This window comes from Coturnix japonica, chromosome 19, assembly GCF_001577835.2.
Source record: "Coturnix japonica isolate 7356 chromosome 19, Coturnix japonica 2.1, whole genome shotgun sequence".
Lineage (NCBI taxonomy): Eukaryota > Metazoa > Chordata > Aves > Galliformes > Phasianidae > Coturnix > Coturnix japonica.
The window spans coordinates 2,623,105-2,651,065 of NC_029534.1; the positions used below are offsets into that span (position 1 = coordinate 2,623,105).

A 27,961-nucleotide genomic window follows, 5' to 3' on the forward strand; every position below is an offset into this window, starting at 1 on the left:
CTGTGTTTTAGTGCCACATCACTGTGCAGTCCCAGGCACCTTGTCTTGCTGAGTGAACACTGACACTGGAGGCTTGTCTGGCTTGCAGGAGGACTGCTGTCATCTGTTTTAGCCATGTGCTTCTAAATGTGAGCATTTGTTTGTGACACCTCATCTTCACTGTAGCTTGAAAAGTTACAGCTTGGAACACTTGCATTTCCAACTTGACCTTTCTCTAGCTAGTTCATTTACTTCTTAGCCAGTCACAAAAGCAAGGAAAATCCCTGAGCTCAGGGGAGATAATGAGGCAATTTATGTTGTTGAGATGGGTTTCCTTCTGTCTTGACTGTGCTCCCACAGAGACCTAAGCTGTGAGCAAAGCTCATCAAAGGGTTTACTTTTATGGAGGGAAATGAGTTTTCTGTTTATACTGTGATGTGCTAAAGATAATATATCTGATAGAAGAGCATCTTCTGCAGCACAGCCTAACAGTGATGATGTTCATCTGCTGGCTTCCACTTTGTTTGATAAGCTTGTGGGTGCAGTGCAAAAATTGATGGTATATAGTGATTAAATGGAGAGTGAAGCAACACTGCATGAGCACAGATGCTATACACAGGAGAAATATGCTGATTCACCCTTTTTTCCAGGTTAATTTAAGTTCACTTTGGTCTACACAAGCAGTGCAGTGACCTCAGTTGTAGTTCAGTAATTGCGAGCATGGTTGAAAATGGTGCTTATGTTCATTTAAAACAGTTTGTGCTCCTGCTCTGGATGTGACTGTAGGGTCTCTATTTTTCAAGTGATGCTCAATAAAGCAGCCCATCGTGTTTTAACATGCCTTTGGTGAAAGCATCCATGGGATAGCAGTTCCCTGGAAGCTCTCAGTCCTAAAAGGATGAGGAAATACATCTTCTTGGGTATGAGTAAGTACCGAACTCCTTAGCCCTGCATGGGTTGTGGTTGGAGTACCCTGCGTGGGAAACCTCGAGATAGGTTATTTATGACAATCCCAGATCAACAGGGAGTCTGCATTCCAGTGATGTGAGGGGGCACTTGCACTTGAAGAGTGTAAATCAGAAAAGGTCACCCATGAATGGCTTTGCTGCTTTTGTCCTTTTGAATTTCAACCCAGCGTGACCGTGCTGAGCTCAGGGAATGGCCACAGGGAGGAACAGCCACCTCAGTGGAGCTTCAAGCAGGTCTGGCCATGGTGTGATGGTATGCAAAATGCAGGTGGCTGTGAAGAGTAAGGGTACACTAAACAAGCTGAACAACCATGGAGGAACAGGCTGCAGGTCTGTTTCTTCTTTCACCCCCTCCTCTTCTGGAAGCCCCTCCAGCTGTCCCTCTAAAGTGGGGATGTAACCAGAAGTGCTCTCATCTCTTTTTATTACAAGGATGAGTTGGTTCATCCAGCTTGTAAGATCAGCGTCCAAATGAGGTAATAAAAGTAACGCTCTGATTTTTGTAATATGAGAGTTGGATTAGAAAGTGAGAGGCGAGAAAACAGAGTGGAAAATGACTCATTAGGGATCGGTGATTATGTTGCCCTCGGGGAGGAGAAGAGACTGAGATGTGGCCGAACTGTGGGGCAAACAAATGCACCTCATGCCCTCCTTAGCGCTGCTCTAGTCTGTCCTTGTGGCTCTATGAGATGTTTCTATGTAGTGGGAAGTGAAGCTTTCTGCTTAGTTGGTTCTCCACAACCCAGTTCTTTTTAATGAACTGCACCATGGAGTTATGGGCAGTGGGATATTAATCCCAGCTTTTGGTTGGAGCTCGAGCGCAGCATTTGATCTGAGTTGATATAAGCCAGTCTTATCTCTTGACACCACTTTTGAGAAGTTCATGGCATTTCACTTACAGCTTTAATGCAGGGAGATAACATTACATATCTAGTGTCTGATTGATTCATTGTGTGATTGATAAATGACATGCATATTTTTTGCATGAAAGCAGCCCTTGTAATGTGATTCCCTACGCAGAAGTTTCTGAAGGGTTTTAAAGAAAATCTTTGTACTGTGCAGAGGTTTGATCAATACATTGCTATTTATATGAAATCACCCCATTTATGTAGAACAGATTACCACACTGCACCTTCGCTACCCATGTCTTTTGATTACGAAGCACCATTCCTTGGAGTTTTACTGCAATCATTGTATGAAGTGATTTTCTATCTGCCTGTTCTTCCAAGCAGCTGTCTGTGGTGTTTTATGGGGTTGCCTTTTCCTTCTCTGATAGGCACTGCAACAATCCCCTGCTGTTGGAAAACAGAAAATGTTTTGAGGTAATGTAGTGTGGCTAAGGGTCTCAATGGGTGAAAGCTCGGCTATGAGGCCGAGCAGACAGTAATAGTTACCTGATATTTGAAGGACCTTTGTGGATGTTCTATGCTGTGTATTTGATTGCCACTAGAAGTTATTTGTTTTCCCTCTGTTCTGAACAGGGAGGTAGCTTAGAGCATCTCTGTGGTTTCCTGATGACTGGTGCAAAATCTGTTCTTCCTCTTCCAAGAATTGAATTTCAGGAGTATTTAGTTTATTTTTGTGCAGGTAGTTTCATCTAGGAGCAAGAACAAACTGAAATCAATCCCTGCAAAATGTCTGAATGAGATGGTGAGTTTCTGTATTCAGTTAATGTAACAACGACTCTAAGAATAATAGTGATTTTTAAGGAGAGATGGTGAAACAAAACTTGGTGGGTAAACTGAATTTTGTATCAAAGGTCTTAATCTGAGCTGCCTGTTTTCCAGACCAGCAATATTCACGTTTCTGCTTAGCAGGTACCGGCCTCCCTCTGATGTGAGCAGGCCTCTGTCTTTCAGAATGACAATTAAAATCCTTTCATTCTCAAGCCTAATCATTTTTGGATCTTATTTCTTATCACTGTTGGATAGGAGGAGAAATCTGTCCCCTGAGACTGTTACATGTGTTTGGCAAATGCTGTAAATAATTTGCCAGAACTACAAAAAATGCTTAAAGACCTCCCTCTCCACCACCCCATCCTGCCAAGTGTTTTAGTTACAAGTTTGGCATTTTTAGTCAAATATATTTAATATTTTCATAAAATAACTTCGAACAGTTCAATTTTCCTTTAACATACAACTTAATTTGCCAAGCAAGTCCTCTGTCTGAATTAGGAAGTGCTTTTGGTGTGTTTACTGCTTGGGAATATTAAGTTGGCAAGCTTTGGTTTTAGGAGAGGTACTCTTGTGGACAAAAAGTAGGTAATAGTGAGGGAGGTACACAAGGAGATGTATGTACTTGGGTCCTTTACTGCATGTTTGGGCACAGGATTAAACTTCCACTCAGCTCTCAGGAATTCTGGTGTAGCTCCCCAGGTGACTCGGGGTCCTTTTCCTGACCAGGAAAGAAGCAAGCCTCTCATTTCTCCAGCTGTGCTGCTTTCTTCCTGCAACTCCTCATCCAGAGCCCAGTGCAGGAGAGGAGCACAGAAGGCATCTCAGAATGGAGCTGGCTGATGTGAACGTCTCGACCAGAGTTGAGTGATTCTCACCTGATGGGAAGCAGAGCTGATCTCAAAGCCATTGCTTGGAACAGATGTTACTTTCTCAGGACTGACTTCATCTCAGGCTGGCCTGGCTCCATGTCTGTAGCACTGCTACATCCCCAGCAGGTGACGAGCAATAAATTGGGCAGAGAGTAATGATGTGATTTTGAGAGTGGAAGGTTATAGCTCCGGTTTATTTTTATCAGGTGTTTTAAAGTAATGGTGGGGAGTCTGATTTCACTCTGAGCTCCTTTGTGCAATTCGTTCTTCAGTGAGCTCTTAGCACGGCATTGTGAGCACTGCTGGATCCTTTCCACATCCCACTTATTTTCCCTGGCTCTAAAACGCAGGGATGCCAGGACTTTACAGCAGCAAAGGTAAATCTCCAACCTGTAGCAAGAGCTGGTGAGGCATTGGAGCAGGCTTCTCAGGGAGGTGGTGAGATCACTTACTGTAGTGGACACTTACTGAATGTATTTTGACTTTTGAAACCAAACAATTGTATTGGAGATTTGTGTTCATGGGTCTCATAATACTACAAGAGATGCCATTCACCGTCAACTTTTGCAAAGCTCCCTGTTTAGCTCTGTGTCTGAATGAGTGATTAAAAACTTACATTTTGCCAAATAATTTGCTAGAAAGAAAGATACGTACAAGCAGGTTATGCAATTAGCATTATTAATCAGCTCGTGTCTTTATGAGATCAAGGGAATCTTATTTTACACTGGAATTTATAGCTGATGAGCTGGGTTCATGCAGTTTCTTTCCCTCCTTTTCAGAAAGGAATGGAGGGGGGTTCATTCTGTCAGTGCTTCAAGAAAGCAAATATCCCCTGTTTATTGATTAATAATATCCATCTGGATTATGTCAAATGATCCCCCCCTGCATTTCCATGTGTTTTTTATCCAAAGAAGAACATTCTGAGCCCCGTTGTATCCATTTTGAAATCACTGGGAACCTGGCTGTTCTTCCCCTGTTCCTAGCACCTACTAGTTACAGGACATTGGGAATGCGAGCAGAGGGCAGATGATGGGAGGAGGCTGCTTTTGTGAAATCCTGTTTTGATGTGTGCAAACAACTAAATTAGGGTTCTTGAAAGCAACTGTAAGCCAAAAAAAAAAAAGTCCTCTGACACTGACCATCTCAAAAAGATGAAAACCTTCCTCCCATTTCCATTGTCCCCAGGCTGAGCTTTTGATCTGACGCAAGAAATGTGGTATGTGTCTGAAGTTTAGAAAGTTTATGCTGGCAAATGGGAATGGGGGAGCCGGCTTGAGTGAGCTGGGACCGAGCTTCAGGCACGGAGTGCTAACATCCCACTGAGGGCCCAATGTGAGTGGGTCGTGCCGATGAGAGCCAGGCATCATGCCATGGGAGGACAGTGAGTGCCAGGAGCTGCTGAGGTGAGCCTGGGGCTTGGTGGGACCTGCAGTGTCCTCACAGCCTTCACCCCTGTCCCCAGCACAGCCTGCAGGCCACTCAGCCAGGCAATGCATCAGTCCTGCTCCCGCTGCGCTGCTGGCAGCAGGCAGAGTTAGCACTCCTATCTTCCCTGCTGAGTGGGAGGTGGGGTCTGGAAGGCAGAGGCAGGCACTGCTGCTGGTGGGACCTCTCCTGCCAGAGGCTCTAGTTCAGCACGTCCATCTGTGCTCCGATTTCAGTTTTTGTTTCATATGTGCAAAGAAGCAAAACCCCTGTGTGTGTTTGCTGTGCTGACTCGAGGCCATCCTTCCCCTTGCGCAATGCAGTGCAAGTTGGGAGGAAGGTTCTCTGCATCTCAAGCAGTGATCTGCCCTCCTGCCACCACCAGCAGCAAGCCCAGGGTCCACCCTTTGCATCACCTCTGTGCCCTTTGCTTGGCTGTGTGGCCAACATGGCTTCAACACGTTTCCTCTCCGCAGGCTGATTGCACTGTTTTCTGCTCCTTTATTTTCCTCACAGCCTTTGCACTGTGGGTGATGAGCGGTGGGCACTGCCTGCACTGAACATTCCCACCCTTCGCTCTTTGCCACCTTCCTCTCTCCCTCAACCGTACAGACTAGGAAATACCCAGCCTGTAATGCAGAGACTCTAATACATTGCACATTTTGCTCATTTGCTTTCTGGCTGTGAGCCCCAATGGTATCATTTTCCAGCAGTTTACTCAGAGGGCTAAAAACTTTCTTTTTTTGTTTAATGAAAGTGGGAATTCTCTCCGAGTCCCTCGACCAGGGCAATGGCAGCTTTAAGAATAACAGAACGTGACAGATAATAGATGAACGTCTCCAATGCTCTCATAAGGACCTGGTTTGTGCTGCATGCTGTGCTTGCATACAAAAGGACACTCCTTGCTGGGATAAGTGCATTTGCACTTTGTGAATGTGACTGAATCCCTCGTGCTTTCCCTCTTTCACTTTGGCTCTCTGGATCTCACGGATATGAAAGCTCTCCTCTTTCTCGTTTCCATCTCTTGGACACATTTTCAGGCCTAATCATAAAAACAAGATTTTCTCACAAATTTCTAAGTCCTGAGGCTTCCCAATCTCTGTCGTTTTGTGCCCTGGGAAAATAAACTCGTTGCCATGGCTTGAGCCCTGGTGACCACGGAGTGCACTCAGCCAATCCATAAAAGTGCACACTGGATTATTCCATGCATGCCTTTAAGTCCTTTACAGCGTTTATCAGCAATGTGCTCATTTAAACCATATTTTTTTAATGAAAAGGATACCGTTGCCACTGTTTAGTGTTGATTATGTGGTAACACGTTTTTATTATCACCCATAAAAATGATTTGGAGCCGTTCTGCAGCCAGGCTGTGCTAGCTCTCTGCTCACACTGCCCTGGGGCTGCAGCCCCTGCAGTTTGCTGCTCTCTGACCATTGCTGTCATGGATTTACTGTCACCTTGTCCTGCAGCATCCCTGGGCTATGGCAGAGCAGTGCCCAACGCAGCCTGCCATCCTCTTGCCACAGCAGGAGCATCCAAACCCTGGCCTGGCTCTGCTCCCTCTAGTTCACCACCACAAGGATTGGTTTTGCCTGTATTGCTGAGTCCGCTTTGGCAACGTTATCCAGGTATTTTGCTGGGGAAGCAAGAGGATAATATAACAGTATAAAGTGACTCAGAGAATGCCTTCAATGCTCACTTGAGCCCCACGTCAATGGGAATTAAGCCCAATCGTGGCAAGGCACATGCTTGAGCGTTTGTTGAACTGATGGCATATTTCCTTCAGCCTGACAAATTACAGGGCAGGAGCACAGAAGTGTACGAGGAATACAGAACCAATTCCTTTATTGCCTTCTACCAAGAAGCTGTTGGATAGAAGCAGGCCTCACGGTGGCCTGATTCCTTTTGCTTTTTTATTGCTATTAAAGTGAGGCTCTGGACCCAGGAACAATGCAACAAAGGAGGACTTTCCCTTGTTTGCAACAGCTGAGGTTCAGTTCCCCTGCACTTAAGCTAGCTCCCAGTTTAATTAGTTTCTGATTCAGTTCTGTCAGGCCAATGCATTCTGCAGGAAGTTCATCATTTCTGGCATTGCTGTAATTCTGGCTCTCACCAGACCTTGCAATAAATAAGTGATAAACCCCATAATAATTGCAAGTTAAAAACAAATGAGCCAAGTCACTCTCATTTATAATTACAGCGTGACTTCATTATGTAAAGACAAATGCAGCATGTAAAAACTGAAACTTCTAGGGATTTAGTGGAAAGTTTGAGCTGTATTCTCTTTTATTTCCCCTACCAGTAAATCAGGACTGGATTTGGTGCTTTCTGAACAGGAGGTACCAGTGCTATACGAAATCACAATGATGCATTCCTCAGACTGTTTTCTGGTGTAGAGTGGAGGGGAAGCACAGTCAGAATCATGCAGGACAAACAGGATCACTTGGCTAAGGAGCTCAGGTTGTGAACAGCCCAAACAGCTCAGGGACACACACTTGGATGGGGATTTGTTTGGAAGATGGTGTGTTTATAAGGTATAGAAACAGTTGTGAGTTTTAATAATGCTCTACTACTGCTATGCAGAGCTTTTAGAGGAAATAGCCTCTTTTTAATTTGCTCCAAAATTAAATCACTTCAGCTCCTTAAGAGCTTCATATTCTCTCTCATCTTTAATTAGATAAGCTTTTGTCCAGCCAGTAGTTGTCCCCAGGCACTGCAGTCTGTCACCTGGGGCATCCCACAGCCCTTTGCATGGCATTGGCTCCCAGTGATTCTAACCTGATTTCAGCCTAGCAGTGAGAAGCTGTGTCTTCACCCCAGCTCCGCTCCCTGGCTCCTGTTCCTCACTGGGGAGACAGTCTCATTAAGGCTGAATGTCTGCAAACAGTGAAACCCTCTATGAAGTGGACATGCGGCGCTGCACTGGACCCTCCTGCAACATCACACAGCCGAATTCCAAGCTAAATACTGCCTCCCCATTGACTTTATCTGCCTTCTCTGTGTCCCCTGTCCAGATCCTTCTGCTTGAAGCAGCAGAGAGGAGCCCACCACTGGAAAACAACCTGCCTATCACTGGGACCACAGCTACCTGGTACGACGACTTGCTGCCGGATGCTTTTCCTCTTCTAAATCCTGGGACTGTCCTGAGGAAAACAGTGGGACCTGTTGGTAAGCATGGACTGCTCCCCATTGAATCACTCTGTCTACATGAGTGGTACCTGTGGGGTATCTTACAAACACAAAAGGCTGTGCCAAGCTGACTTAGCATTGAGAGCTTCACAGGGAGCAGGTTGGAGGGAAACTCTGACATCTCCTTTCCTTTGCTCTGTAAAGAAGAGGGTTAAGGTTTTCAGATGGGCAATTAGGGTCAGAACCAGCTTTACTTAGCTCCAGAGACATAGTTCCTCCAAGCTGGGGGTCGTTCATTCTAAAGATTTAATATTGTCTATGTCTGCGTGGATCTGGAGATCTGGATAGACTGAAACATTCCTGAGGAAACTCCAGAGAGCCATCGTGCTGGGGTGCCAGGGGACCATTTGTGTTCCCTTGTTGAGCTAAATGTAGTGTTTCCCCATCAGGAGTGGTATGGGACTACAGCAGGGGTAATTCTTGGTTTTATGAGGAGGAACGACTTTCCCATGAATATCACCAGCAGTTGCACTCCGCATTCTATTTTTTAAATTTACCATAAACACAATGGGCTGTTTTATGATCCCTCTTGTGGCATGAAAAAAAAATACACTTAGAAGAAATTCCCTCCGAGCCCACTTGGCCAGACAGATCACTCCGCATTGAATTTCCTTGACCTTGGCATTCTCAATTCAAGATCCCCGTTCTCTGCTTCCAAAGCCCTGTCTGTCAGTTGCTTCACTTGCTCCCCAAGCAGTTCTTTATCCTCTATAGGGCCTACTTTCCTTTTTTCCTTTCTTCTTTCCCCCCCTTTATTTTGTCAGAGCAGTTTATTATGGCAGCCTTTCACGACTGCAGCAGACTTGGAGCAACCAACATAGACCAGATGTCGTCCATGTTTATAATTTGACAGGATGCCACAACATGGAGGGAGGTTCGCTAACAATATGTTCTGCAAAGTATTTTCAGGACCACACTGACGGCTGCCAGGAACTGAATTAAAGCAGTTTCCCCCAGTGTCCGTTATGTGCTCGTTCTGCCTGCTCCATGTCATTTACTTTTGCTGTTGTTGTATCTCTGCACCTGCACTTCGTTGTGATGAAGTGAATGAAGCAAATGTGCAGACAACTCTGTCCCTTCCGCTCATTGTCTTCTCCTCTCTGAAGCTCTCTATGCATGATAACCTGCTCAGCAAGGAGCTGTGTGTGCTGCTCTCCCAGGCATTTGGCAGTGCTGTTAAGAACAGTCTCTTGTAGCACTTGCATCAGGTTGACTCCATGGCCCAATATCAGCAGATTTCCAATAGGGAGCATCTCCCAAAACAGGATGTTGTTGTCTGAGGCTTGGTGTCATCAGCCAGACTCCCACACTGGGTGGGCAGCTGCCTGCGTGCTGCCAAGCGTAGTTATAACTCATTGTCACCCTTTATTTTTCTAGCCTTGATTTATTTAACCTAGTGTGGAATAACAGCTCTAGTGTAATAACTGGCAATCAGGCATGCACTGGGCCATTTCAGGTCAGCACAATGTCTTTCAGCAATTAGAAGTAATCAGTTAAGTTGCTTATTGACATGTGATTGCTTCCTCAATGCCCCAGCTGAGCTCTGTGTGCTTTGCTAAGGAGCTTTGGGGATGTTTCATGGATCAGGGTTCACACTTGGTTTCCTTCCCTCCCCACATCAGTTTGCATCTACAATTCAAAGCCAGCCAAAAAATGCGCTGTGGATTTCAGTGAAATGCAGGGAACTTGATGCAGTTGGTTTAGGACAATGGGGACTGCCCGTTTGGTGTGATTTCAACATGGTTCTGTGTCTTGTTGCTTAAAGTTAGCCCCAGGTTCCCTTGCAGCAATTGCAGACCTCCGGAGATCTTTCAACAAGTGTCACCATGGATTAGGTGTAAGTCAAACCTGAGCTCCCTGTGTGATTAGAGGCTGAGGAAAGCCAAACCTCTGTCCCTCCCATCACCTTTCACAGAGTTTTTGTGACATACTGCCTACTCTGCCCACATCTACTCTTTCAGCTAAAGCAAATCCACATCTCAGCTTGCATGCTGCCAAGTTTCTAAACCCAAAGGACTAAGGGCAGGATGTTGGTACCCATCACACAGATGGGTGATGGGAATCAGATGCTTTGGATGGTGGGAGTGATTCTGGATGACCTTACAGCTCTGTGTTGGCTGATGCCTCTCCAGGCTGAGCTCCAGGAAGACTTGCTACTGTTTATTAGGGTGACTGTTTCATATGTGAGTGACAGGGCTGAGAATAGACAACCATTTAAAAGCGCTCAGAGCTGTTGAGACAGCTGCGCTGCTGGCCTTTCTGATCAGCTTGTTTATCAACAGGATACATCTTACTGAGAATTAAGAAAATATATATATTCTGACTGAGCCAGTTGGCAGCAAGAGACTGAATTTTTCTTATCTTTTTTTTTTTTCCCCTTTTCCTTTTTAACCCTGACTGTTGTAATTAGAGCCTAAAGGACACAGAGGAGCAGAGGAGCAGCTAATACCACAGGGTAAGTGAATGGTTTCTCCTATTGCCTCTTTTAAAGGACAAAATACTGCTGTGCCCAGACCTGTATGTGATATTTCCCCCCAAAAAGCAGAAAGTCCCTGTGGCCATGAGCCCTCAGCGATGCAGAGCCTTGCAGATACAGAGAGGCTGGATTTCTCTTTGGGTTTTATTTGATCACGGGAGGCAAAACAGCAGGTTTATCATCTCTGAGACATTCTATTCCCCCAGAACACGAAGGATGGAAGCACTGCCTATGGGAGAGGCACTGAAGGACACATGGCTACAGCGAATGGGGCATGTGCTGAGTGATGGGAGAACACACCATTATTACCTTAGTGGTGTGGCCTGCCAGGGGCATGGAGAGCTGCTGGTGATTATCAGGGCATTGATTTGATACGCTCTGTACAGAGAAAAACGTGCTCCTGTCTGTAGGACCTTGGGGAATAAAGGGAGCAGGTGTTGTGTTGCAGGTTAATGAGAGGGCCAGGAAGAAAATGCAGACCTCATCCTGTCTGATTTGGTCTCTAGCAGTAGGATGCTCACCCTGTACCTGTTTGTTTGTTTGTTTGTTTCTGTGGGTTTTTCTTTCATATATTTCAGGAAATGAATGCTTTCCAGAGGCTTTGGCTTCTAAAAGCAATGTCACTGCAGCAGAGCTAAGAAATGCCAGCTGAAGATTTGACCTGTTCATATTTCCTCCCCCTCCTTTTTCCCTGAATCCTTCCCCCTTTAGTCTCCCTTTTGCACTTGTCTCTTTTATGCTGGTAACACCATTTGTCACCAGTATGAGCATTTGCCTGACACATTACCCAGTGCTGCTTCTCTCAGCCTTTCCTTCAGCAATTTCCTCCTTCAGGGAAGGAAGTGCCAGTTTCTTTAAAGCTCCGCTGTTGCAGCGTGATTGAGGATGCTAGCAGCAAATGATTGCTCTTGGCCTGCAGAAGTTCACAGGATTGATTTATAAAGATTGAACTGAAGAATGAAGGTTGACTTACATGATTGAGGAAATGTTTTGACCTGTGCTCAGAAGCACAGTCTGTTATGCTTGCAAACATTTCTGCTGTTCCCTCTGTGCTGGGAAGAGTTTGCTGCAGTAAAGTTGTGATGGGGGGTTTGATAGGGTGGAAGAAGCTGTTCACAGTGCTCTAAGCAAATGGTCTTACTCTGTTAATTGGGTTCCTGATCACCTGCCTGAGCTTGCCAAGTGCAGCACCCACTGTGTCGGGTGGGATATCAGCTTCCATCCATTGAAGGAGCCCCTTGCACTGCAGCCCCTCTCTGTTCATTTCTAGGTTGCTAAAGACCTTCTGATCTCAGTAGTGTCTTAATCTCTAACTCATTTCCTGTCTGGATGTTTTTAGGGTTACCGGGACAGGTTGGTCCTCCAGGCCCAGTTGGACCAACTGGTCTTCCAGGACCACCAGGACCAAAAGGCGAGAAGGGACAACCTGGGGAGAGGGGCCCAGCAGGGCCACCAGGTAAGTCCCAGGGGAGGGCAGGGCATGACAGGGGATATTTCACATTGTGCAAACTGTCTGTGCAAACAGATCACAGAAGACTGGGACACACACAGTGTTGAGATTTCAGTTTATATTAAACCCATCCCTTGAAGTCCTTTGAGCACTGAACTCAGCCAGCAGCCCTCAGAGTGGGCACCATCTGCATGGAGAGCCGTGACAGTCACTGGGATTTCCTATGGAGCTGGGGAGAACTTGTCCCAGAAAGCAGAACAGCAGGATCATGTTTTCCCCTCCTGCTCAGGAGCTATGAATACCAGTCTCCGATCTGTCAGCCTTTGGAAAAGAGCATTTCCTGTTCGACCCTCTCACTGTGTGCCTGTTTTAACTGCCTTTTTTCTCCATCATTTGTGTCAAGCTGTCAGATGCCAGAATGTCAAACTAATGATGCCATTGTAAGCTAAGGGAAAAGGTTATGAGGCCTTTCTTTCACAGTGCACTCCATTCCTGAGCTCAGAGACTTTCTACATCCCCTAAATGTTTTGATGAAGGCGATACTACACGATAGGTGCCAGACCTCAGCCTCTGTGCTTTGTATGCATTTGAAAGGCTGTGCCTTATAAGTGTGAGATCAGGAAAGGTTTAAAACTTGGAGAGTGCCTTAAAATGTGAGAGTGGCTCCTAATGCTTTTTTTTGGCATGTCCTGTCAAACATTCAATGGGCTGGTTTTGCCAAAGATGTGTCTGCCTTTTGGTTTCTCCATTTGCAACAAGAGCTTTCCAGCCCCAAAGGAATCAGAATTGATTTGCTTCTGCGCTGATTATTTCTGTTGCTATTTCTGTGCTTTTGTGATGGTAAGGTGACACACAGGTGTACCTGGAGGAGAATAGGAAGAGCCACGCCTGCTTCCAAGCTGCCTTTAGTTTCTTGCTCAGTTTCAGGGAGATTTTTGTGGGGTTTCTTTTTGAGCTTTGTTACACCTTTGAGCCAAGTAAGGCCACTTGCTTTTCATAGGAAGAAGCCAAAGGGAATTAGTATCCCAATTTTGAGTATTTTTTCCCCAGTTCCCACAATTATAGTTCAGGACAGAAATTCTCTTTTTATTGGGAGAGCAAGAATATGCTGTGATCCTACCCAGATCATGGTAGGACCTGCTGAGAGGGGATCTGTTGCTTAACAGAAATAATTTTGAGGCCACATTGCTTTCCCTTTATCTCATTTCTCTGCATGTTTTACATCTCCATCACATCTGGCAGTGGTGAGTATTTTCAGGTAGCATTTCTCTTCTGTCTTTGAGGAGTTAATACTATCTAGACTCTTCTTTCCAGGAATGAATGGGCTTCCTACTGCTTTTTACAACCATTAGCACATCTTCAAGTGCACTAACAGATCCTCTTCTGCCTCTGCACAGGGCTGTTGGGACCTCAAGGACCAAGAGGACTTCCAGGAGAAACTGGGATTCCAGGTCCCCCAGGTCCTCCAGGACCACCTGCCACCCCAAGCCTCCCACTTACCTTCCAGCAAGGGGTTCTCTACTCCCTCCAGCCCACAGCTGAAAAAGAAAGTAAGCTTCTTTCTCTGTTCCCATCTTTTTTTCCCTGGTACATCAGCAGAATGGATGGGTTCAGAGCAGCTCAGCTCTTCTTCCCACCTTCCCTTTTGTGCTCTGCCTTCCTTAGAAGAGACAAAATGAGCTTCCTATGTGGAAGAGACCCACACATGGGTAAAAAATACAGTGTGTCTGACCACTTAGGTGCTGGTGCAATGAAACTGCATAGCTGTGAGATCTCATGGTGCTGCCGTTACAGTATTACAGGGCTCAGGGATATTCAGAAATGAGCAACTATGAAATGTTTGCATCTCTGAAATTATATAACATAACGAGGACATCTGTTCAATGCAGCTCTTTTCCTGCCCCTGCAGACATGTCTCCCCACCTGTGTTTTTGGCACAGCATCATCCCTTATCCATGCAAAACACAGAACTGTGGGCTCAAAAGCCCAGACTAAGACTGTAATTTATTCCTTCCCTGTGGCTGGAAGGTCAACATTTCTTTGAACTTATGGTGATTTTAAAGATATATTTACTTGATTTGTGTTGTGCATGACAAGAAAAGGCCTTCTTGGAAAGGCATGTCATGCACTCTTATCTGAGCAGTCATATTCAGGCTTGATCAGATTTCTTCTGGTCTGGTCTTGTGTTGCTGGCATGTAATAATGATAAAGCAGAACTCAGATGTATCTCTGCTTGGTGTGTAAACCCCTGGAGCTCCAGGGTCTCCCATCTCCACTCCCCCAAACTTTAGCTGTTCCTCTTCCCCAGCTCTTCTGCTCATATCCAGCTTCAAGGCACAGTTGTTCTACTTACAGCCAAGGATTAGTAAATCTCCCTGTGCCTGATGGCTTTCTAGAGCTTTCCTTTTCCTTCCACCCACTCCCCTCTCTAGACTTCTTTTCCTGAAAGTGAACAGATGTAGTTTTAATTTGGAAAGAACTTTTAACAGCTCTATTTTATATTAAGTTACTTAAAGCATATGGACAAGATTAAATTAATTGAGGGTCAGTGCTAAGGTTTTTCACAAAATGTAGATTGAGCTGCTGCATTCCTGAGTCTTCTAACAAAGAAGGTTCTGCATTCACCCTTCTATTCCAAAGGATCCTAGAGAATGGTCTAGGTATCACCACAGCCCAACTTACATCAGCAACCCTTTAAATTAAACTCTTGCATGGATAGGCTTAAAAGCTTGCAAAGACATAGACTGCATGGCCTTCCCAGCTGATGTATGAGAAGGGTAAAGACTATTGTCCCAAAATGGGAAGTAGATAAACAAGTGGATAAATATCTGAATTAATTCAGCCACCACTGGGCAGCAGTGGGCTCCCACATGGGCTTGAGTAAATGGTGACTGCTGCATCCTGGAGCAGCCCTGTACTTTTCCTACCTGTGGTGGAGTTCTTGGTGCAGAAGGAATAGCCAGGATGCTTATGTCAGCAACGTGTGCTGCTTCCTTTATCTACTCTTAGGAGAACTAAGCAGCTGGTGTAGTCTAGAGGTTTCCAAATGAAGGCCTAATTCTATATGGAATTAAAATACTGCAGTTGCATAGAGTGGTACTGGTGGAGCCTGACAGTCTCTCTCTCCTGCATTTATAACTCAGGTCATGTAAAGAGCAGAAAGCTCCACACTCCCTGGAGTCTTCTGTAGCAGAAGACTGATTAAATAAATGAGTGTTACCTGCTAACTGGTGCTTGGACAGAGCAGACAGCACAGGCCTTTCCCCTCATGAAGCTGCCATGTCCTCTGCCAAAGACCACGTTAGACAAGTGGAACAAGCTGGCTTTGTTGGTGTACTGACATTGGGTATGTGAGCTCAACATCTATAACAAGTTTTGTTGTTTAAGAGCAAAAAAAAACCTCAATACTGATCTGCCAGTATAAGTCATCTGCATGGTCATGGTAAAGTTATACAATATTGAGGCCATTTTCTTACAAAATGTAATGTTTTCCTTACGTGCTGGCTGATTTTGCCTACCACAGGTTGGTGGAAAGCTGATCCTCAACAGCCAATAAAGCTTAGCCTCACAAATCCTGCATAGGTTTTCCTTTATTTTTCTTCTTCTTCTTTTTCTTTTTAATGGAGCACATCTGAAAACCATAAACACAAGATTCCAGCTGCTGACAGCAGAGGGAAGCATATTCCTGGTAATGGGCATGTGCACCCACAGAGATGTGAGAAAGCTGTATTGGATTATTATTAATACTGCAGTGTTTGGTTCCGCCTGAACATGGTTAATGCATGTGCCTTTATTAATCACAGTAAGTTCTTGTTGGCAATGTTTATCAGTAGGCAGAAGCCAAAAATGGGGAGACATTTTCTCACAGTTTCACAGTGCGGTGGTAAAGAAATTGGTCCCAGTTGTCTCCCTCCAGATCAGGTAGCAGAAAGAAATTAGGACAGGATTACTTCATTTCCATCCTGTCTCAACAAATCAAGCTTATAAAGAGGGAATTTATCCCTTAGTCAGAAACATGAGATACAAGCCAGAAGCCAGACTGCCCTGCCCCTCTGCTGGGGCCGCTGCTGCAGCATTGCTTTACTCCTCTGCCACTTGGAAATGCATGCATCAGGTATGTGGCATAGAATCAGCTCAGTGTTAGAACTGAGACATTGCTCTCTTCTGTGTCACAGTTAACAATTCACCTTAAATAAATAACTTTGAGTCCAGTGGATCTGATGTCAGGGTGGGTGGATTTGTGGGGTATAACTCCATCGTCGTAATAACGTACCACTTAGCAGGAATGTTTTGTAACCCAAATGCTTATTCCTGGTTTAACTCCAGCAGTAATTAAATCCCAGTTCATTTGCAGCCTATCCTCTCCTTTTCTCAGTGGATGCACATTTCATTTTGTTGGCCACTTGTTCTTTAAAAACAAAAGGCTCTGCAATTGCTCTTCGATGCTCATTTCCCAATCTCATCTTACTCCCAAGCCATGATGGATTTTGACATGGTCAAATAAAACTCAAATTAATTGGATTACACACTTCACTTGGGTACCTTCCCTTCTGAACATAAAATCAGTCTCAGCTGTTTTGTTTCAGGGCCATGAAGAAGGGAAGATGGATGGGTCTGGAAACAATAGTCAAAGAACTACCTGTTTACATTCAAGCTTCAGGCTCAAAATTGGGTTCTCAGAGGGACCTGGGTTAGATCTCGTGCTGCTCTGCTGCCAGGAAGGCATTGCAGACATATACTGTTGTCCCTGGCAGTTAAAAAGATTTCACAATTTCCCTTGGAGAAGCTTTCAAACATGGACATTGAACATTTTCTCTATTGCTGCCAGTGCTCCAGAAGTTGAAAAGGCTTTGTGATGTGTCTGATAATGCTTCTGGAGATTCCACTGTATGTTGTATTGGCTGGATCCTGCAGAGGAAACAAACATCCCTCCCACCTTCCTGCTCTTTACTTGATATTGTCATTAGTAGAGCTGTGAGCCACCTGCAGGAGTTTACACCTGCAAAGAGTTCCTCAGAATTTCAGCATAATGAGTTAAAAGGATGCCTGAAAGGCTGGCTGAGGTCATGGGCAGGAAGAGATGGACATTCTTCATTCTGGTGGCCTCCAGACATGGAAAATGTGGACTTTTTAGAGGGTTGATGGAGTGTCAAGACCTCCAGGTATGGTCAGGAAAGCTGCTGTTGGCTGTCTGAAGTGCTGCCTGCCCTTTACCAGCAAAGGGCGCCAGAGGGTTTTAAAGAGAAGTCCTGGGGCTGGGCAGCTCTTGCTGCAGGGGCACTGACTGTTCTGCTTTTTAACACAGATGGAGAACCCCAGCTGGCCTCCACTGTCATAGATACCATCATGGCTGGCCTGCCAGGACCGCGAGGAGCACCGGGCCCTGTGGGACCCCCAGGTAATGCACTCAGTTGAGCTGCAAAGCTGTAATGATGGGGAAGAGGAGCAAAAGAATCTGAGGGAGAGTGGAATTGTGCTGTTGGATGCCTATAGGAAAGCATGTGGTCCTCAGGAGCAGGATCTGACCAGCTGTTCTCAATGATATTTATGCAGACTTTGGAGATGGTTTGAGAGCTACTCCAGATTTGTACCTGTATAACTGGCGTCAGAATCTAGGACCAAAATTCATCAGCAAATCTTCTGTTTCTCAGTGCTGATAGGTGGCTTAAATGATAATATTCCTGCAAGCATCAGCATTTCCCCTATGATGCATATTTAGGGGTGAACTCCCATCAGTTGAAGAAAAGACTTTTCCTTTCATTATGAGGGCCTTTAATTTATCCTTCAGTTCCTTTATTCTCTGACTTAAGCGTTTCTGTGGTGCATTAATGATTGAGGCTAATTCAGCTGTACTTTGTATACCATGTCTGCATTGTTTCATCTCAAGGGTTGTGACAACCAAAGCAGAGAGGAGTATTACTAAACTCAGACTAAGCAAATATCCTGTCTCTCATTTCCAGGTACAATTTAACAGCTGCAGTCGGGATATAATTATTTTTCCAAAAGTAATGAATTTGTTCTGTGACTATGAAGCAATTTGACCTGCTCAGGCAGTGTTTAATATGTCCTGGAAACGGCCTCTTCTGTGATACAGACTTAAAAAGAATTTTTTTTGCTACTGGAGTGAGCGTGCAAGGAACAAAAGAGTGCTTTGCTTTGCCACAGTTGGCTTCTCGTTCTGGCTATATCCAACCTCTGTCTCCTTTGTGTTCATCAGCACCAGAGACAGACTCATGCAGACTTGCAGACTTTCCTGGCCACCTACAGGACTTCTTCCATTTCTAATACAGCAGTCTGCTCTGATGTTTCATGGGTCTAGCTTGAGGTTTCTTCAGAGCTTCTTTCCTGCCTATTTTCACCTTTTTTCCCTCCCAGAGCTCTAAGATCCTCCCTAGGGCATGTGTGATATTAGGATACGGGTGCCCAAGAATCCAGTGCATGATGTAGTACTTACATGCTGCAGTCCTGGGATCAATCAATGGCTCTCACCCACAGAGATGAAGTAGAACAATAAAAGGAAATGCGTATGTTCAGAATTTAAAATCCTTCTAAGTCTCCTTAACATTGTTTTAAATGATGATTCCCACCAGGACCACCAGGCGCATCAGGACCCAAAGGGCCCCCAGGACCTATTGGAGTCCCTGGATCACAAGTAAGGGTTTTTGTGCTTTGGGGGGGTATGTGCAGAGCATCTTCTCATTTCAGAAAGAGGAGAATTATTTGATAGGTCTCAGCTACAATGTTTGGCTCCTCATGAAAGTCTGTGATTTTTTGATACCTGTTTTTCACAGTGAACTGGGATGAGGAGTTGAAATTTCCAGGTTTTCCCCCAGTCATTACAACATATCTTGCTCTTACTGTGTCAAAACATTTCACTGTAGCCTGAGTTGATGCAAAGGATTTGACGTGGGCTTTACTAACATTGTGATAGAAAAACACCCCATTTCCTGTGGAACATGTAAAAGAGTAAAGATTGGGAATTCACCAGGTTGAATTTCTTCATCCTAATTTATTGGAAATAGCACTTTCCATTCAGTATAAACATCACAAAGTCTGTTCAGGTTGACTGATTAGATATTGATATCAAAATTGTGGAGGGGGGATAATTATGGAGTGTTGTAAACTCAGTCCAAAGAAAGTGCTGTGATGGAAGGGCAGAGTAGCCACATGGATGGAAAAAAAAAGAAAGTTGAAAGAATTGAGGTTGTGATGAATAATGAATGGCCAAACTGCTCCAGATGGAGGTTGGCTGATACAACAGGACTCCAGTTTGGGATGAATGTTTCTTACTGGAGAGGCAAGCCATCAAATATTTCAGTATTAGGTGACTTGACTAAAGAGATAAAAGTGACTGAAGAGAACAGAAGAGAGGGAAAGCTTAAGTCATTTAGACAATGGATGGAACTTAGATCCTGATATGACAGGCTTGGGATTGCTGGAAACTAGAGAAGGGAGACTTCTGCTATGTATTTATTAATCACTTTGAAGAAGCAATGAGAGCAAGTTAGTGAAATTTTGCCAGTGTAGCAGAATCATTTCAATTAGTGAATGCTCTGGAGAGCGGTGAGAAACTCCAGATAGATATGAACACAGTGGGAAATTTGGCAGCAAAACGACAGTTGCAGTTTAACATGATTAAATATAAGGTAATTCACAATTCATAAATAGGTTCTTTAATAGAGTCTGGCTTTTTCACATGTGGCACACGTTATAAATTTTTTATTTTTAACAACAGACTTGCTTAATTCAGTGTTCCTTGAGCATCTCTGTGCAAACATGCACTGAAATCGAATGTTGAGAGCTGTCAAGTGCAGAGGTCACCTATGGACACTTGAGCTTTGTTCTCACTGCTGTCTGATGTGAGGCCAAGTCTGGTCTGTGCCCTACCTTGCTTTCCAACCCTAGTTTACCTCCTATATCATGCTTGAATTTCTGCATCTTTAGTGGGCCTGGGGGTGGTGTAGCTAAGCTGTCAGCCTGCACAAGTTGGTGGTGAGCTGGTTGGATTGACTGCAGGCAAGGAGCAACATGACAATGGTGAGCAGTGCTGCCTCCCAGATGAAGCTGGCAGATGCTTCTCCTTTAGTCCCTCAAAACCCTAAAACTGGGAGAGCATTCCTCCCATTGTCCCTTAAAACACCTGACCTTGTTGGGCCACTTAACTGCAGGCTGAGGTTCCTGGTAGCTGTGCTAGAAAGCCCGTTTCTCTGGATGCTGAGAGGTGGTGGTTCCTGGGGGCTGTTAAACAAACCAGCTTGAAGCAGCAGCTGCCTGGACTGGAGCTGGGGTTGCTTGTGCATCTCCAAAGAGATGTTCAAGTCACTTGAGGTGGAAAAAAGCATCTTGCACGTGGTCATGTGGAGCTGACATAGTGCATATAAACAAACAATATTGTTCCTTTCCTGCCTGGTTTCTAACTGTGGCTTCACTGGGTGGATAATTTAATAACTTGGATCGATTTCTGCAAAGCAGTTCAACTAGTAGAAGTTGGGAGACAACGCCCTTCATAACCATTGGTGACTTGCTTTATTATAGATTTACTCAACCCAGGAAATTATTAGGAGAGATTGGGCTTAATTTGAAAATTGTTTATTAGGGTGAGTGAATCGCTTCAAAATAATTTCCACTGCACAATCCAATTAATTTTCAGGTATGTATGCTTACTCATGCCACCCACTGAGGCAATTATGATGAGGGGGGAAAGCAGTGGGGATTGTTAGGCTAACCATACCATCTATTTGTTAATTTCTTCTCAGTCACTGAGAACAAGAACTATCCTGTCACACTGGCCCTTCACAAAACATTATATCAGCAGCATGCAGTTCATTAATAGACCTAAAGTGAGGGATATGAAGAAAATATAGGGCTCAAGATATCTGCAAAAAGAGCTTCCGTTGTTGTTGCTTGAGGGCAAACAAGAATCCAGCCCAATCACTTAATAGGTGTATAAGGTTTACAGGAGCTGAGGAACACTGGGAAATGAATTGGCTGTATCTTCATAATGGATGCACAATAGAAACTAATTTCTTCTTGTCATGCATTTCTTCCAGGGCTTACCAGGCTCCCCAGGACAGCCTGGGCCCAAAGGCTCCAAAGGAGACCGAGGAGAGAGGGTAAGGTTTCATGTATGTGGAGGGATTCCCAGTGAGATCTGGGTGAATGCCCTAGAAATTTATACAAGTCTTTTCAATTCCATGGGACTGCAGCCACGACCAGGTTTAAATGCAGAGTCTTTTCTCAGTCTTTTGCAACAAACAGACTAACAACAAGATGAGGGTTTCTTGTACAGATAAAAGACTGAATGACTTACGCAGAGTCTGGTGTTCCCTAAGGAGATATAGGTAATAAATACCTGGAATGTTAAACCCTCTACAGGGGTTAAATCTGTCTACAGGGGTGGCTAAATAGACATGCTCTTGTGCTGCAGCTGTAGGGAACTTCTTCCAAGTGCTACCTTTTCCATCACATTGGATGTCACTGTCTGCAGGTAGGTAGCAAGGCCCAGGTGGGTTGTTTCATGCTCGTCTGAGGGACTCACATGAAGGAGAAGGGGATATCTGAGAGTGGAACACATATGCTTGCAAAAAGCTCATACTTTATTTGAGCATCTTTGCCCATTTTATGGGTTCTTGATCCCCATTCTTATATGAGAAATCACCTGAGAGATAGAGCATATTTTAAGAGACAGTATCTTATGCAGGTCACCCACTTTGGGCACTTATTGGCTTCACTAACAGATTAGACTCTGATGCATTTCTGGGCCCAGAGTTTAGGGTTCTAATGAAGAGTGAAACCATTGCTGTAATTTCAGTGCAGGCTTGTCACTACAGCTTGTTGCCATTAAATACTAACTTTCAGTTTGAAAAGAAGAAAGCATGCCATTTGGCAAGGTGTCTGGTTTCCATCCAGGAAACTGGTAAGAGCTGATCCTCAATGATTCCCTTAGCGCGGTGCTTTAGTTTGTGGTTGGTCATATTGCTAAGGCTGTTACTGCACTTCCTCTGAAACAAAAGCTGTGATGCACAGTGTCCACATTCAGTACAGACAAATACTTGAGACTCTGATCTCATTCCTTCCTGGTACATATTCAGAGCTGTCGCTCTCCTTCCAGGTTTGGGACAAATGAGATTTTTTTCAAACACACAATGCTTTGCTAAATAGAAAAATGCTGTTTCCTGTCCTTTCTTTCTTAGCATGGAAAGCAGAGCCGATGGCTTTTTCTGGCAGAATTTCTGTAGGACATTCTGTGTGCTTTTTGTCTTTCGTGAGCGTGGATTTGAATGCTGGTTTTGACAACTACGTGCTGCAATTTGGGGTTTGGTGGATACAAATTAGGGCTGGCTTTACATAGAGCGGAGGAGCCGTGCAGCTGCAAAGAAAAGCAGGGGAGGGTTGGCAATATCTGTTTAGATATGAGGAAATGCTATTATACATTCTTTCTGCTTAATCTCTGAAAGAATAGATGTAGAAAGAGACCTGAAGCAGTCTGAGCACATCCCCTTGGTGGCATACTTGTGTGTGCCACTCATGATCAGCCTCTGTTCATCTAATTCTTAACGAGTGCCAGTGAGGGATGCGTCTCATCATCCGCAGGCAGTCTGCAGAGGTAGAGTTCTTGAGGGCCTGGGATAAAAGATATTTCTAACATCCAGCCTAAATATCCTTTGATCCCCTTTAAGCTGATAACATCCTTTTCTGTTCCCCCTGGACACCGAGAACAGTCTGTTTATGTATTTCGAGTGTGTTGTTATGTCTCCTCTCTGTGGTTTGCTGCTTGCCTGTGCTTTTTCACAGCCCTTCCTCCTTCCAGTGCAGATTCCAAGTGTTTCCCTTTGAAGATGCTCAGAGCACCTGACAAACTGGGCTTCCTCCTGGCGCCCTCTGTGTCAGCGTGGGCCTTTGTCTGGTGCTGCCTGGCTGTGCATCGCACAGGTCTCTGCAGTAATGTTTTGAGATGCCCAAGGCCCATTTGTGTTCTACAAAGCAGCAGTGGGATGGATGGAGTAACAAAGCAGCTCTCCCTTCTTGGCATATGATACAAAAAGCTGCCGCCAGCTAGATGGTTTTTGAGGAACAAAAGGATGGGCTTGTTTCTGTTTGTGTTTAGGGGAGAAGAGCCAGTTTCAATATGTGGCTGTTTCATCAATAGATTTCTAAAGATGCTTTTAAATTTTGCCTCCCCTTGCCCTGCTCCTGCTTTCCCATGAATTAATCTATAGCTCTTCTCCTAGTTAGGAATTCTGCTCTGCCCCAGCGTGTCCTGGGGTAGGAAACCAGTGCTGCAGAGGAAAACAGGGACTAAAAAGATGTTGAATTTGATGGTGTTTCATTCCACCAACACAAACTGTTCCAAAATGCTTTAGTTTAGCCAAAAAGAAAGAAAGAAAGCACAGAGAACAATGTGAAAATCAGCACAGCAGGAAAAAGAAACAAATCAACCAAAATACTGTGTGTGGGTTTGATCAGTAGCTGCTGGGGTTAACGTGGGGACGTGTGTGTGGAGCAGGAGGCAGATTAAATCAGTGCACTGTGGGAGTCCTGGGCTCTGTTTGCTGTCTGGGGCAGCATCAGCCTGTCTGTTTTACTAGAGAGAAGAATGCTCTGTCTTTGTGAGAAACAAATCTCCAGCCAAATTCCTTCCTGCTATAATGCAACTGTCTGCTGTAAAGTACAAGAAATTGCTAATCATCTTATGGAGAGGGTACGGAGCGGAGCAGCTCAGTATTTAACCAAACTTCTCCAAAGTGTGATAGGATTTGGAGTAGATGCTTGACAGAAAACCATGACCCCTTTTTGCTGTCTCTAAGTGATAATGTCAAGGGAGAGGAATTTCTTCTTATTATCCCAAGTGTAAGGTTTTTCATTAAGCCATTTTAATTCCTCTCGTAAAATAAAATGACACTGTGTTCTTGTCAAATGGAAAAACATCTCCTAATGACACTTACTTTATTTCCAACAGGGGCAAGCAGGTCTGACTGGAGAGAGGGGCATTAAGGGACTTCCTGTAAGTGATGTACTTGCGGGTGTGTACGAGACTCATTTGGGTTTGGTGCCTGCCTGGCATGTCTGGTACCATAAAAACACCGAGCTGGTCTGCAGCTGGTTCAGCCAGCTCTCAGATGCAATGCTCAGGTCAATAGGAATCCTTACCTTAAGTATTCCTCTGCAAATGGATCACTGCAGGAAAGGACTGCTGACAAAGTCCTACTGACAGGTCAGAGGTGGAGAGCAGTGATCAGGAAGGCAGCATGCCAATGGTGTGCAGTGCTTGCAGATCCCCTCTAGCTAAAGTCCAGCAGACAGAAACCCATCCCTGCCGTGTGAGGTTCCTGGCACTACCAGAGCTCAACAGTGGGCACTGTTAACCCAAGCTACATCAGCTGCTCTTGGTGTCCTCTTGCACCTTGATCTGCAAAGCTGAGCTGGAAAACCTTTAATGAGATTAAGAGACTTGGCCAAATGATTTCTTGGCAGTAGCTGAACCAGTGCATGCAGGAGATGTCTGCACAGGCACGTGTATGGCTAGAGTGCAAACAGAGTTGAAGTTTGGCTGAAAGTGAGTGAAACAAGTTGGTTGTCTTGACTGGCAGCATTCAGAGAGATCCTGGTTCCTCTGGGAAGCTTTTCTTCACCCTTACTTAATTCCATCTCATCATACTGTACAGCTCCTACAACCTTGTCTTCAGCCCTTCAGCTCTTCCCCGCTCCCTGCTTTGAAAGTGTCTCAGGGATGTCCAATGATTCTGAGGAGTCCAGGCACTTCTGCCCTGTTTCATTCAGCCATTTGTTAGGCTTTGTCTTTAGCTTGTGGCTTAACCTCTTTGTGTCTTCAGTTCTTTGGGACATGCATGAACTCCCTGGTTAGGGAGAACATCAGACCAGTGCTGACAGCACATAGGGATTTTGCTCACAAAAACCTTAATGAGCGTCTTCAGAGGCAGAAAATGATAGGAGTAATTAATGAAAGAAGAATGGAGGAATTTTATGCTGTAAATCTACAACACACAATTGCATGTTTGGGGGAGGAGAACAGCATTTTTCTCACCGTTGTGGACTGAAACACTGTTCATTGAGATCTGTTGTAGGTACAGGCCATGGCAGCCAACCCCTCCTGCAGCTCGGCCATCCCCAGCCACGTTTATCCATGTCAAAATTAGCAGTGACCTGCTGGGAGCAAGGGCAGAGCTCAGGAGTCATCTTTACCGTGGTCCATTGGAGGGAAGTAATTCCAGGCAGGATCCTCAGTCACGTGGAGACCAATTTCTCTTTTTTGTTTGTTTTAGGGTGAACCAGGCAAGAAGGGCGAGGAAGGTGATAAAGGTGCTGATGTAAGCATGGGTTTTTACTGTTCTTGTTTGTTTGTTTTCATTTTTGCTTTCCTCTGTAACTCTTTACTGTCTTTTAAACATATTCCCTTTGGTTTGTGAGGGGCAAGGCTCCTGTCACCAGTTAAAAGGGCAGCATCTCCAGGGATGGAGCATCCAAAACCTCTCTGAGCAGCCTGTGCCAGCACCTCGCCACCCTCTCATTGAAAAACTTCTCCCCAGCATCTAATCTAACTCTTCCCTCCTTTAGATTAAAACAGTCCCTCCTTGTTCTATCACTATCTACCCATGTAAAAAGTTGACTTCCCTCCTGTTTATAATCTCCCATTAAATACTGGAAGGCTGTAATGCAGTCACCCCACAGCCTTCTCTGCTCTAGATTGAATAAATCCAGGTCCTTCAGCCTGTCTTCATAGGAGAGGTGCTCCAGCCCTCAGATCATCTTCATGACCCTCCTCTGGACCCTTTTCAAAGCTCCATGTCCTCTGTGATGGGGGACCCAGACCTGGATGTAGTATTCCATCTGGGGCCTCATGAGGGCAGAGTAAATAGGGACAATCACTGCCCTCTCCCTGCTGGTCGCTCCTGTTTTGATCCAGCTCAAGGTACTTTAAGCACACACTGCTGGCTCAAGTCCATCTGGATGAGCACATATGCCACTGTTCCAGTTCATAAGGCAGAAGCAAGATGAGGCTTGCCAGCCCTCTGAGTTTCCTGGTGTCCCAATGAAGAGAAAGCCTAAGAAACTCAATGATATTCAGGGTAAACGTCAAGCAAGAGCAAAACCTGTTCTCCAGGTAGTACAGTGCAGTTAATAAGCTGCATAACATAACATATTTGACAGGAATATACAATCCAGGAGTTGCCAAAGTGAAAGGTTTGGCTTAGTCAGAGGCTCTGCAAATGCAGGGTATAACTGAGGAGATTTTCTTTAAAGATTTCTCCTGCGTTCCAACTTTTACTTTTTCAGGTTATCTCACTTCTTATGACTTCTCTTTTTAAACATTTACAATGCACAGTTTGGTGTTACAGAGTTAATGTTATGTACAGGAAGCAAATGTATAGCACTGTTGGTTTTCTTTTCTATCTCGCAGGGGGAAGGTGTTCAACAGCTTCGAGAAGCTCTGAAGATTTTAGCTGAGAGGGTCTTGATTCTAGAGCACATGATAGGAATTCACGGTAAGCATTGCTTTTCCAGACAACTGGGCCTCTATTCGGGAAGCTGCTTGATGATTAGATGTCCTCCCTGTGTCTTAAGTCTCTGTCAGTGTTACCCAGAAAATGAATGATCCATGAAGTTCTCGTTGTTAGAATTGACACCAAAACTGTTTTCACAGATGGTGTGTAGTGCTCCATTGTATGGCTGAACAGGTCTGGGTCTCTGCACCATCCTCACCATTCAATGGAGATGTACCTTTTAGAGGCCCAAAGCATTAATTCCAAAAGCAATAGGCAGCAGCATGAGCTTTTGGGAAATCATGAATCACGAACCCATGATTTTAACCGCAGTCAGCCTGACCTTACCTCTGCATTAATCCTGGTTTGCTTCGTGTTTTCATTGGATTTTATAGACCAAGAAGAAATATTTTTTATGCTTGCTTGCTTTCACCTGGTGACAGTGCCAGGAAGATGCCCATTAGGCTCCCTATGCAGCAATCCATGCCTACCTGCCTGATGTTCTGGTAGGAGTGGAAGGGGAACCCTGCCTGTAACTGCAGCCCAGAGAAATTCACAGATACAGGACCCAGGGTCTAACCCTCCTTGATCTTTTACTTTGCATCTCTGCTTTTACTACTGTAAAGCAAAAAAATCAGCTCTATAAATTTGTATAGACAGTGGAGCATGAACTGGAGAATACACACAAAATTTGCCACTGCAGAACTGCCTGGTTTCCCAATTTTACATGTTATCTGTTTGGCAATGCAGCAGCATTTCAGCAAACCATATTTACTGTCATAAGTATGTTTTCTATATAGCCTGGGGTGGATGCGAGTTATTTATATCTAAGATACTCTATACCACTGTAACTATACCAGCAAAAGTAGATGATTTTTAATTGCACAGCATTTAAAAACTATGTTTAGACACCTATGTTGCATGACTTTATATAAATAGTTCCCTTTTTATACAGTAACAGTGCAGGTAATTATATTTTCATTCTGTTCTTTTGAAATAGTCCTATTCTTAAGACATATTTAGACTCTACAAAAACACTACTTAGAAAAAGAACTTAGAAAGTGAAGCATGTTTTCCCTGTGCTATTATGTGCAGCTCTGTACGTGAATATGGTTGAAAGAAATGGAAAGAGACATAATGCAACAAAGCAGGGCTTCCTTGAGCACAGACCTCCCTTGCAGTGAATGGCACCACCCAGCTGTAAGTCACCCAGCACCAACTATCTGGTGGTGTTTCCAGTGCAGTGTGTCACAGATCTTACCACAGGTTCCTGGGTAGCCCAATTCCACCCAGCTCACAGACCCACGCAGAGATGCCAATCGCATGCTCTCATTTTCCCAGGAAACTTCACAGTCAGCATGGCTTCAAAACCACAGCCACCCAAGCAACAAGGCAAAACATACCAGCAAACAAACCTCTTCCCTGCAG

At 44.7% G+C, this 27,961-nt stretch overlaps 1 protein-coding gene across 6 annotated transcripts in view; it reads left to right on the top strand.

The window, feature by feature from the left end:
* COL26A1 (collagen type XXVI alpha 1 chain) overlaps positions 1-27,961 on the top strand; it is a 127,511-nt gene that overhangs the window by 95,367 nt on the left and 4,183 nt on the right. For 5 of the 6 annotated variants that reach the window (XM_015881016.2, XM_015881018.2, XM_015881019.2 and 2 more), the window contains 10 exons: positions 7,932-8,085; positions 10,517-10,561; positions 11,922-12,038; positions 13,430-13,582; positions 17,338-17,430; positions 18,623-18,684; positions 21,083-21,145; positions 23,992-24,036; positions 25,316-25,360; positions 26,452-26,536. In XM_015881016.2, coding sequence (XP_015736502.1) covers positions 7,932-8,085; positions 10,517-10,561; positions 11,922-12,038; positions 13,430-13,582; positions 17,338-17,430; positions 18,623-18,684; positions 21,083-21,145; positions 23,992-24,036; positions 25,316-25,360; positions 26,452-26,536 — 862 coding nt within the window. The remainder of the gene's footprint in view (positions 1-7,931; positions 8,086-10,516; positions 10,562-11,921; positions 12,039-13,429; positions 13,583-17,337; positions 17,431-18,622; positions 18,685-21,082; positions 21,146-23,991; positions 24,037-25,315; positions 25,361-26,451; positions 26,537-27,961) is intronic. The other variant, XM_015881020.2, reaches the window with a different exon arrangement.